Consider the following 12879-nt stretch of genomic DNA (forward strand, 5'->3'; position numbering starts at 1 on the left):
TTCTGGTGTGTACAGCCAGCAATAAGTGGAGACTTGAGGAACTGCAGGTCCACCTGGCTTCATATTTGAAAACCAGGGGTTGGCTCTTGGGAAGAAGTCAAGTTTTAACATTTTGGACTGTGATTTCTTTCCTGTTTTTGTAAGCGACCAATTTACAATCTGTTGTCTGATTGCCTGTTTTTAAGATTTGTCATATAAACATTTAATCAGGAAGTCAGCATTTTAGATTTTCTTCTTTATTGACCACCCCTTGAAGCATTGATGCTGATTAAGTGCTGCCTGGGAGATAAAGCCCTTTGAAGATGGCTTTAGTGTCTCTGCAAACTGTTAATTTGATGAAGGGTCTTAGACTGAAATGTTGCCAATGAATGTATCTTTTGGAAGTTGGACAGTGCGCAGGATTTTTTAAAATATATTTTTTTATCTTTTCGTTCCTTCACCGTGAAATTGATCTGCAAGGATTTTTCTCCACTTTTAGGCCTTACAAGAGTGAAAAAATGATCACTAATTAGTTTAACTGACTGGTGATTCTAGTGCTGACTGTGTAGGGATAAAAAAACATTTAGTTCAGTCAGTCCTATTTCCAACCTCGGCAAAGAGGTGATGCCAAACAGAATGTGTGGCTGAAAACAAGAAGCATTGCAAATCAGCTAAATAAAGCAATAATATAAATCAGCAGGCTAATATAAAAGGCCTCCTGAAGAAGTTTTATCTGTTGTTAGCAGTGGTATGAATCTGGATTTGCTCACGGAGTCATGGTCAGGGAATGTTCGACGTCAGGAGTCAGACATGAAATTTTCAGACTCTTTTTCACCTGGCTTTTGAATTATGAGGAGATTCTGCTGACGTTTGGTGTAATTCAAGTGTGAATCCAGAAACATAGCATGCTAATCTCACAGTCAAGTGATCTGATGCTTTTTATTTTGGTTTTCATGGCCTAAAATAGTCATCTTCAGCTGCAGATACTTAGCTGGTCTGTTTTTGAGCCTGCTTCCAGTTGATAAATATTATGAGCACTCATGTAGAGCGTTGCAGGTCATGCATAATGTTTTAGGTTTATTTCAAAGGTTGTTGTGGAAACAGACGTGTACCAAAACTTTGACTTTGTGGGTGCAGTCTGGTTGCGTGTCTCACTGTACAAAGCCTGCCCTGCTCCGAGTCCTGGAGCCCAGATCCTGATTTCATCGTGCCAGCCTCTCAGTGTCCGCGTGTGACCTTTCTCTTTTCCTCACTTTCCCCTTCCCTTTCCTCCTCTTCACGTCCTCCTCTTTTTCCACCGGGCAGCCGGCCAGAGCAGCCCGAGCAGTGTAGCATTATTAGGTTTATGTGGTGGGCAGGGAGACAGGCAAGGGGGGAACCGAGCCAGACGAATAACAAACAGCACCCACTAAGGTAAAAAAGAGTTCTGTGAGTGTGTGTGTGAGAGAAGGAGAGAGTGCAGGAAATGTGGCTGCCAGACCGGGCTCACTGACACTGCTGGGCCAGTCGCCTTGGTGCCAGTGATGAGATGAACAGCGCTCCGTCACAACTTGGCCCTCACTCGAGATTTTGTTTTCCCTCAGTCGCTCAGACTCTCTCCTCTTTCCAAGCGGTTACATGACCAACAAGTATCATGTTGAGAGAGACGCACTGACCAGTTTGAATGAGGTCATCTATCTCTTGGGGATTTCTTGTTGTTGTGAATCCAGTTTGTTGATCTCCTCTTGCTCTGGTATAAACAAAATCAGCCCTCTCTACGTTTGTACACAATAAGTCACTCTGAATGTTGGACAAGCTTTTTACTAGCTATTAGGGAAGTTTGAGGCAAACCAACATATAAACCAAGGACGTTGCTAGAATTTTAAACCATCACAAGCTGCTGGAAACAAAGTCCTGGTCAAAACAAGGATGAGAAAAAGCCCTGTTGTTTAAAACTTTGAGTGGTTTCACTCTTGCACGGTCTTCAACAGGGACAAGCTGTTCCTTTGTTTAATGTGGAAGGATACCGGTGTATAAAATATAATGTTCTCAACTAATGTCACTTAGTTTCCTTTGAATTTTGGCGTTTTAACCGAGTAAACAGATGGTGTCATACTTGGATGGCACAGGTTGACTCTCATGTTTAAGAGATGGAGTCGCAGGACTGATCAACTCCTCCACATGTGGCCACTAGATGGCAACAAATGCACTCTGCTCCACCTCAGATTCAGATGAGTGTGGATTGGTGACACACTCACTCTGCCCCTCACAAGTACTTGTTCGTGTATTCTGCCTGTCCAGACCCACAGGAGCCACACACTCACTCCTGTGTACCTTGGTGTTCATGCTCCTCGCGCTTCTTGTGACGCCTGAACTAAAACTTCAGCTCCCTCTCACCCCCTTCAGAAAGAAAAATGAACCACCGTTCCAGTTGGTTAGTGGTGCCAGTTTCTCTTTGTTCTGTGGCGCCGTCTATGTTGTTTCAAATTTCAGGTGCTGCAAAGCGCCGTGCGTGGCTCCATTGTGCCCATTTTGGCCTTGATTACATCAGTTGGGCTGCACATTCTCTTTTGCATTCATTCCTCTCATAAATCACTCACAAGGCTGAGGAGCTGCAGGTTGTAAGAATAATTAGCACTTGACATACAGCACACAACCTAACTGCCCTTCATTACTGCAGCCTGTGCAGAATACCAATCTGTGACGGGGGAAAAAAAAGAGCTACAGTCCTCAGGCCAGTTTCGAAACTCTCCATGCTGAAATGTAAATAACACTAGGACAGCTGTGTTGAAGAAAATGGACTCAGAATATTTTTCTGTAATTAATTTAGCTGAAATTTTTAATGAATCAGCTGCTCTAGTTTGTCTTTATAAAGCATATTAGCTCATTGTTTAGTATAAAGGCTGAAATTTCTATGTCAACACCTACAGCTCTCAGTCCAACTCTTTAAATCCAGATACCCGGGCTTTAACCTATACCAGCATAACTTTAACATTCTTGATATAAGGATCAAACTGACAATTATGGTTAGAGAACTTTAGGTCTTTTTGAAACTTATTTAAAATTACTGAATAATTATTTTATGGAGTTCTGAATGCGTTCTGAGTAGATCTCCAGTTACAGTTACACTGTAAACCTCAACAGTGGATAAGTGAGGGATTAAACTTGTGTATTTAGGGATGGGTATCGAATTAGGTACTTTTATAGGTACCGACTGAATTCTTTTAAAAGTATTGGGTACTGATTCATGAAAAATCAAAAGGTACCATGTTTAGGTACCTAAATGCATCCTTGGGACTGTGAAGGAGATGAAGAGCAAGCCATTTTCCATGCTGGACATGAACACAACAAAGTATAAGGTTATATATATTGAAGGATAAATATGTTACATTGAAAAAAAAAACACATTTTATTAAACAAATTGATATTTTTTACAACATAAACACAAAAAAGTACAGAAAATTGGCAGCGTTGAGTACCGATACCGATTGCCAGGTACCAGGCATCGATACCGTACCGTTTCAATTGTGAAAGGTACCCATCCCTATATGTATTGCAAGATGCCATCAGAGTTGTTGGCAAAACTAGCATTAGATATCTCCAAACTGCCAGGAGTGTAAATAACACAGCGGAGCAATAGCTGCTTGATTTCGAGATATTTCATCCAAAAATGTATGACAACTGACAAAAATTCAGTGCATAACACTTGAAATGAAGTGCACAAGTAACATAAATCATGTTTCTCTGTGAATACACAAACAAGCTTGGTGTCTCTGCTAGTCACAACTTACCCCCTGGGACTTTTCATTCTGTAAAAGAGATACAAGTGCGCCACATTTCATGATGGGTCCCATTTTTGGGGTGTTATTCAGATGGAACAGGGTTTTTAAAATGACATTGATAAGAACGGCTCCTGCTTATCTGGGGTCCCTCATCCAGGTCTCCACTCCTTCTCGCCCACTACGCTCTGCTTGTGAAGGACGCCTTGTGTTCCCAGCCCAGCGCGGCTCCAAATCTGTAGCCAGACTCTTCTCCTAGGTTGTGCCCAAATAGTAGAATGAATTACCTAACTCTATACGATCCACTGAGTCACTTTCTACTTTTAAGACACGTCTGAAGACTCATCTGTTCAGGGAACACTTAAGCACTTAATCCGACCCTTCTCCTCTTTGTCCTCAGGGGTAGAATGAGTCAGCCTGTGGTAGTTCTGATTTTTGTGTGACACATCTTGCAAACACTTCAAAAAGAATTCTGAATTCTGACTTCACAAAAATAAATTGTAAGGGACATAATACCACATGATAATACATCTTTCTCTGCGTATTGTGCTGGTGTATCTGTCACACAGGTATACAGTTTTTACATAATAATAAAAAAAAGGTGGGATGGAGTGGGATACACTCAAAATTTTACAGTAATCAAACTGCAGATTTGCTCACAATTGGCTTCTTCACTTGTTGAGATGTCAGGAAATGATCTTGTGCTTCATACCATACACTTTAATGATTGAGCTTTTGGGACTATTTTGATTTAAGTTCTCTGAATAAAGACAGAAATAACTGAATTATTTCTACATCAAAGAAACAAACTGTATGTGAAGTATAAATAAATGTGTGTTTTTGCCTCTAGGTGGGCTGTGGAGCGTCTTTACTTTGGGTGGAGCTGGCAGCAAAGCCGGCGTAGACCAGGAACACAACCCGTTACCTTTGTCCAATCAGAGCCTTCTGTTACTGCTGGTTCTCGCCAATCTGACAGATGGACCTGACTGGCCCAACCCGTACCGCCAGGCTATCACTTGTTTTAGAAACACACAAGGTTGTATATGTTTTGCTTTATATCTTTTTTACCCTCCTGAGTTTGTGTGAATGAGAAGGAACAAAAAAAGGAAAAAATGAAACAAAACAATAATTCTATTCATTTTTCACTCTGCTCATGTAGATACATCCTCGCTTCCTGTGGAGCAGCCTCACACTTTCCAGATCAATTTCAACAGTCTGTACACGGCGCTGTGTGAGCAGCAGCGCTCTGACCAGGCAACACTGCTACTGTACACTCTCCTGCACCAGAATGCCAACATGAGGACGTACATGCTCTCCAGGACAGACATGGACAATCTGGTGGGTGAGACCACGCTGTAAGGAGAATACTGACAGAAATACAGGCTGGATCAAGACACTGATCATGTAGATTTTTGACAAGAGAAGAAAAAAAAAAAGCAAAGAATGCAGTTAAAAATGAATCAAAGCGTGGTTGAATAATCCCTAACAAAACACATTATGCAGTCCTTCCCTGCACATCACACATGGGTTCAGCCATGAAATCCTTTCATCTCCAACCAATGCTACGGCTCAGTAATCAGCGAGGATGCATGCAGTGGCAGCTGGTGCTATTCTGTTCATGTGGGACGGTGCCAGTTATTCTGTATGGCAGAATGAATGTACCGAGGCATTTAGTGAATGAAAATCAGCTCGAAGCTCGGCATGTCAGATGGTGTCACATATAAGGATGGTGGGCTGTCACAATGGGGCTCTTTAGCATAGCTGAACAAGAGACGCTATATTGACTCACACTGAAAGTAAAAGTCTGTTTTTACCTGTTTAGGCTTAATTTCAGGTTCAGAAAGAAAGATGTGTGTTCATGAATTTTGAACCAATTGCAAAAGAAAATAAAAAAAACTCATGAATAGCCAAACATGCAAAATAAAATGACTTCAATTTATGATCACATCCTCCAACTGCAGGTCAATTAATACCCCTTTATGTCTGCTATCAGTGTGACCTTTCTGTGTTATTCCCTATTTATAGCTGCTATAATAAAATGCCATCATTAGCAAATCTGGACTGAGCTTATTATGAAGGGGGGCTGCTAATGAGTGCAGCTACTTTGTCTGTGGAGTAATAAAGTGCCACTGCACAGCAGAGTAAAGGGCTAACTCTGCAACTCTGTGTTCATTGCTCATCATCCTAGTGTCCTCTTTGACACTATGGTTCCTGGAACTAAAGCTTTGCTCTGCATGCATTTGAATACCATAACTACCATACATTTTTGTCTAAGTGTAGTGCTGAAGCCATGGTTGTTCAAACCCTGTTTTGTCAACTTGCATCTTTTGTGTCTCTTTTACTTCATGAAGTAGTTTGCAAACCAGCTGAAATCACTATGGCAGTTAAGGAACGTATTATAGGACAGAATTTTGGATGTTTTAGTGATTATAGAGAGGTTGAACTTCAACAAAATCCCTGAACAGTCACTAAAAAATAATAATAGAGGTACTCGGCATCACCCTCAAGCTCCGACTGCACAGACATATGACACAAAAGGGTAACCTAAATACAAGATAAAACACTAAATTTGATTCAAAAATCTCTTAAAACCTGTGAAACTATCTGTCCATGCAACAAGTTAATGTCACTTGGCAAGAAATCTAGAAATAAGTGTGACTTGACAAGTCACACTTATTAAACAAGAAGAAAATGTAGAGTTCAAAATTGAAATACTTGGACTCAAACTCCAAATATACAGTAATAAGTGAAATATATTGAGTAAAAGTAAAAAATACAAACATCATTTGTTTTGTACTCCAAATTTAGCAAATGAATGCTTATTGTTAAGAAAATGCAACTTGTTTGGGTAAAAAATGACTCAATTTTAGATCAGTTTGATTGAGCCAGTATTGTTTGGTTTTTGTAACACTATTGGACATGAAACTTGTATTACTAAATCTTGAAACAAGTTTTATTTTGAAGAAGCTTTGGTTAAATAGCTAATTTAGCTTGTTTCAGCTTTTTTTTCACTGAATTTAAGTTCTCTGACTGATAAACAAACACACAAAAAACATTTTAAAACTCAATTTAAGACCGTAATGAAGCTAAAATATATGAAACACTTCTAAAACAAGATTATACATCTAATATGTCAAATTCTAAGAGCTAAAATCTTGACAAGTACTGAATATTTTGCAGTAGTTTGCCACTAAAGTGAGAAAATGTTTACTAAATAAGTATGAAACTGTCTGTACTTTTTAAGAGCTAGTGTAAAACCCACACCTCACATCATGAATGTGACTTATTTTAGCTTCAGACTAACACACACACACACACACCCGCATGCACACACACACACACACACACACACACACACACACACACACACACACACACACACACACACACACGCATGCACACACACACACACACTGCAACAGTGTGCCAAGTAGATAAGAAATCTTCTGACCAGGATTTGACGAATGCCATTTCTGAGTTAACACCTACGCACACATGCTGAGCCCTTCTGCTCTCCCACTCTTCCTCTCAGGTGTTGCCCATCCTCGAGATCCTGTATCACGTGGAGGACAGAAACTCTCATCATGTCTACATGGCCCTCATTATTCTGCTCATCCTAACAGAGGACGACGCCTTCAACCGCTCCATCCATGAGGTGGTGAGTGAACCCAGTGTAATACATCCATATTCATATTCCAGGTATTGTTCCTGTTGTTTCTTGGAGGAGCTGAATAATGGCTGATGACTCTGGATGTTGTTTCAGGTGTTGAAAAACATCTCATGGTACACAGAAAGATCGTTGACAGAGATCTCACTCGGCAGTTTACTCATCCTGGTGGTTATCCGCACCATCCAGTTCAACATGACCAGAACAAGAGTAAGTAAATCTCTGATTACACACATCATCAACATTTTATCAAATTCAAATTTCCAAATTGATCTCTTAGAGTCATTTTCTGATAGAAAAAAACATCAGCTGTGTTTCTTTGTGAATCCCCTGTAGGATAAATACCTCCATACCAACTGTCTGGCTGCACTCGCAAACATGTCGGCCCAGTTTCGTTGTCTCCACCAGTACGCTGCACAGCGCATCATCAGGTGAGGAATCATGACGTCATTTTACATGAACTGTGCATACAGGTGTATGAAACGCAGAGCAGCAGTGGCTGAATGAAAATACCACACTAGGAAACTCATTCATTCATTCCCTGAAACCCTAAAGGATTATTTTAGCTAATTCCTGTTTTGTAAAATTATAGAAGTAGTTTCAAACAAAAGTTTAGAAAAAAATCGCTTTGTTTCTTTATTTGGATTCACTAACAGTGTGTTATGAAGGAATAACATGTAGTGTACTGTACGTTATCACACTGGTACCGGCTACCAACTGAAGACACAAACAATTCCACAAAAATTTTGATTTGAGATTATTTCAGAACATTTTCTTCATGAAGTAAAAAACGAACTCACTGATTTTGGGGTCCAAAACCTTTTGATGGCAATTTATCAAATTTATTTATAGAACAGTTCAGTTTATAGTCGGATTAAAACATGAGCTCACTCATTTGTTTTACATCACATCCCATCCTCATTTAGCTCTCCTTCCCAAATGGCACAGCTTTTTAACATTTTTGCAACTAACTACAGCTCATGGTTCAGTGTCTTAGCAGTGATCAGTAACTCGGAAATCAACACATCTCTCAAGCCATTTCCTTCATTGCAGGAAAAAGATTTGCTCCCATTTTGCCATAATAAAGACAATAATAGCTTTCTCTGGCAGCAGCTATTACTTCCTGACTCTCAGGACCATCCTTAGACAAAGACATTTTTGCCACAGTGTCAACAAGCAGTTGAGAAATTTGTCCGTCTCCTTTGCACATTTCTTTTGTTGTGGAGAATCAGTCATCATGACGTTTGAGCCATCAGAATTGGCTCGCAGCCAGGTAATATGAAAGAAAGACAGGTGAAGATCAGATCAAGATCTTCGCCAGTGAAACATAATCTCAAACCTATGGGGAATTTAGAGTCACTAATCAACCAGATTAGCGTGATTTTGGACCATGAGATGAAGCCAGAAAATATGCAGTGGGGAGTACATGCAAACTCCACCATTTCAATATTACAGAATCAACAATTTTTTGTTATTTTCACAAGATCCTTTTTTTCATTTTTTAACATTGGTTCACCTTCAGGTCGATAAAAAATAGGAGAAAACATTCAAGATCAAACATGAAATAACACCATGAAAAATGAAACGGAACAAGTTGTTTTCATTGTGATTTATACAAATGGAGTAATAGAGTGAGTGATTACTAGTGCATAGTTTAACCATAGAGAAAATCTGTGTTTTGCTAACTCAGTACATTTTTGAAAAAAGTATAAAAGTAAATGACATATGGATACAGAAACCAAACTTCTCCTCTGCCAGGCGTCAACACAATCTCCATCTGTGGGAGGCAATGAATACAAAGAAAAGAAAAAGACAGAAATTGCCCAAACAAAAGGGTGGAAAGTCTAGCTCACTCACAAACACTCTGATTCATTCCAGTGATTCATTTTGAATCAGGAAAAAGTATTAATTGCTGTAGTCACATGACCCTGGCTGCAGCAGAAAGTCTGAAACACGAGCAGAGTGTTGTGCTTGTGAAGGAACAAACATTATGTAAGATGAGGTAACAGGGAAACGTTTGAGCCTGCAAGAGACGGAAGACTTGAGAGGACAAGGTCCAAACCACACACATGCGCACAAATACACACACACACACACACACACACACCACATCATTGGTGCCTGTTTGTTAACTCCAGGCTCACAGGAAGAAACGTTTCCTTCCTCAGACACGTGCACATGTTCACGTGCACTCAAGGCTCCTCTTATCCTTCCGCCTGTCTCCCCCTCCGTATCAGAGACTCTCTGCTGTTTTGAGTCAGAGAGGAACACAGTCTGTGAGTGTGTACACGTCTGTCGGGCAGAGATGTAGAGCAACTGACTCCATGTCTGATGATAATGATAATGATGATGACTGTGACGGCCCAGCCCGGGCTGAACTGGCTGCCTGGCTCGCTGGCTGAGATGATGGGAATTTCCTGCCAGGAATTTCCAACTGTCTGCCAGGCAGAGCTGAACTCTGCTTCTTAATTGACTCTCACTGAGAATCACAGTTGGTGTGTTTATTTACAGCCAGAAGTGGGTTTGGTTTTCCATCACCACCGCACACATCTTAACCTATTATTTCCTCTGCATCCTCTCTTTCCATCAGTCATCTTTCTGCTGTGTTGTTTCTTTTTCTTTAGCTTCTATCCTCCAAACTAAGTCACATCCTCTCATGTCCATTCACTGATTGACTTTTACTCTATTTATATCAAAGGTCGAAATTCTGGCATTGTGACAACTTAGATCCACAGTATCTAAATTTCTTAAATCTGTTTCATGCATTATGAATATAAATTTGAATGTCTTCATAATTATGTGGACACAAAAACTCAGACTGAAATGCTGTGGGAAACTGGTGGGGCAAAGACTGCATTTCCCATGAGGACTACCACCAACTGTTGTAAAATCTCGCTCTTCCCAAATAGCGTATTCTGTCGACCTCAGGAGTCAGCAACGAAATGACGCCATGTCTAGCGTTGAGCAGCAACAACAGAAAATTGTGCAGCCATTAGCTCCTGTCATTGTTCGCTTTGTAAGCTAATCCCAGGCGATGACAACGCTCAGAGTGTTAGTTTGTAGGCAGTAGCTGTATGTTGTCAAGTCCATAGATTGAAGTTCTACAATACAAAAAGTGAAATCCATATAATTATACAAATACAAGGCTAGGTTGCTGATAAAAACTAGTAAAGGAAGTTTTTTTAATGCTAATGTTTTTTTTTTTTTTTGTTTTTTTTTTAATTTGGAGTTGGTGACAATGCCCTGAGTTTTTAAGTTGAAATTCCAACTTCAAGGGGCGTTTCGGGTGATTTATCAAAGCGTTAATAGAATAGAATAGAATAGAATAGAATAGAATAGAATAGAATAGAATAGAATAGAACAGAAAATACTTTATTTATCCCCAAGGGGAAATTCAGAAGTCACAGCAGCAATCAAGAAAACAAAAGTAAGAAAGTGTATAGAAAGTGCAAAAAGACCAGAACAAAATGGATGCTTGTCCATCATTGTCCAGTTCAGCCAGCCTCCACCTCCACAGGGTCCAGGACTGAGCTTCTTCAGCAGTCTGTTCAGTCTCTGTCTCCTGGATCCTGTCTGCTCACAGCAGGTGAAGCTCTTCCAATGTGGTGTTGGTGTCTGATGTTAGCCATGTCTGTGACTAGCATGATGCTACTCTGCCTTCTGGTATTCCCTCTGTTGCTGGGTTAGCACAGCTAGCTTGTCCATCTTATTGGAGATAGATCTTATGTTCCCAATAACGATGGATGGAAGGACAGGTCCATGTCTTCACTTCTTAGCTCACACCTGAGAACCAGCACGTCGTCCTCACCTCCTTCTCCTCACCTTGTGGGGAAACATCAGGCCTTTCACCAGTTAGCATTGGCATGCTACAGGCTGCTAACAGCTGATTTCACATGTAAACAATGCAGCCATGGTTACGTGTAGGTCTCCAGACAAACACCAGAAGCGTGCGTTTTGTTGTTGCCACAGCAAATTAAAGACATGAAAATCTTTTTATGGTATTTTTCTTCATTCAAGACAATTTTTTCCAGGAGATGAGTTATCGTAGAGATAAGTGGCTACATAAAATTTGTAATGTGTGACTTATAAAAGAAAAATTGATTCAAACTCTGGTTTATTACAGCAAGTTAGCTTACAAATGGTAACAAGAGGGAATGGTTCATTGTGACCGCACACCTGTAGTTTCTCTGCATAAACAAAATACTTCATCAGAAACTGAATTTTTTTTTTTAATAGTCCTGCTTGAGTAACAGCCATGAGGACAAAACATTATTTATAATAATTGTGTCCCTCTCTCTCAATAAAAACTCTGCTTTATCTAATTTGGTTTGACTGCCAAACTTTAACAGCCGACTTTGAACACTTCCAGGCGGGTAGAAAAAAAATCATCTTGGCTTTTTCCTCAGAGAAGCCAAACTGAACACAGACATTAAAATTCAGCATAAAGAAATAGCTATCTGGTCACTGATTATATCATTTTACTTTGTGTAGGTCATGAAGAGGCGTCAGTATAAGAGTGAGACTATTTCAGAATCAGTTAAAACTCCTCTCAGTTCCTTTAGCATAAAGTACTAATGTGTACTGCCAAAATTCAGCTTTTGTTCTAACGTTTTTTTGTTTTTTTTTGCACTTTTCAAAAAACATACTACCAAGCTGTTGAGATGTGCTTCAGATGAACAAGGGCTATTGTCCTGGAGGCAGGCATTCGAGGTTCAGTTGCAGCCTGCGGCCCCTCGTTGCCGGTCTTTTCTCTCTTTTCCTCATTCCCTACTTTATTGTCCTGTTCTTTCAGTAAAGGCACAAAAAACTCCCCTCTGTCAACACAAGATAAATCTGATAAATCTGCCAAACTTTCTGAAATGTGCTCAAAAACCTGGGCTGTTTTCCACTGAAACATGTCTCAGTTGAGATTTCAAAGAATAGCATGCACTGCGTGTGTCCAGGTTAAAATCAGCAGACAGAGCACCGTATATGATCACTGTGACCTTGTCTGTCGTTACTTCATCCTCTGACCTGATTTTGTGATTAGAACAGCGGCGTGGAAACCCTAACGTGTCTCTGTGTGTCCATCACTGCCTTGACAAAACTGAATTAAGTGACAGAACACACTGCTGTCTTGTTAACAAACGTCCCAGGTGGAACTCTGCAGGTGGTCTCCAGGTACAACAGGTCCCATTAAGTCCTCATGTCTAATAGAGCCTTTGACATTAGGTCTGTAGATAACAAGAGGACCTCCTCATGGCTTCTCTGATAACTCCATTTAGCCATCATTGGTGCTATTAGCTTGGATAACCAATGCTGAGAGACCGTGTGCGTGTGTGGGTTTTGCAGTGTTGACAGATGGACAGGTGTAGCTCTAAGGGGCTTAACCGAGCTCTGCTGGTGCTTCTGACTTTCGCCTGCTATTTTCTGTCATTGAAGATAATTTATGCTGCTTATTTTTTCGCCTTGATTGAAACACACATTAAACATTCA

The 12879-nt window shown here is 40.3% G+C and overlaps 1 protein-coding gene across 2 annotated transcripts in view; it reads left to right on the top strand.

Annotated features, from left to right (window-relative positions):
• dym (dymeclin) overlaps positions 1-12879 on the top strand; it is a 72369-nt gene that overhangs the window by 18361 nt on the left and 41129 nt on the right. For both annotated transcript variants that reach the window (XM_074690910.1, XM_074690908.1), the window contains exons 9-13: positions 4588-4773; positions 4897-5075; positions 7270-7395; positions 7501-7614; positions 7741-7835. In XM_074690910.1, the coding sequence (XP_074547011.1) occupies positions 4588-4773; positions 4897-5075; positions 7270-7395; positions 7501-7614; positions 7741-7835 (700 nt within the window). The remainder of the gene's footprint in view (positions 1-4587; positions 4774-4896; positions 5076-7269; positions 7396-7500; positions 7615-7740; positions 7836-12879) is intronic.

The sequence above is a fragment of the Halichoeres trimaculatus genome, unplaced genomic scaffold, assembly GCF_033239565.1.
Source record: "Halichoeres trimaculatus isolate MK-OKI-2021-1 unplaced genomic scaffold, fHalTri1.1 fHalTri1_scaffold_16, whole genome shotgun sequence".
In the NCBI taxonomy this organism is placed as follows: Eukaryota; Metazoa; Chordata; class Actinopteri; order Labriformes; family Labridae; genus Halichoeres; species Halichoeres trimaculatus.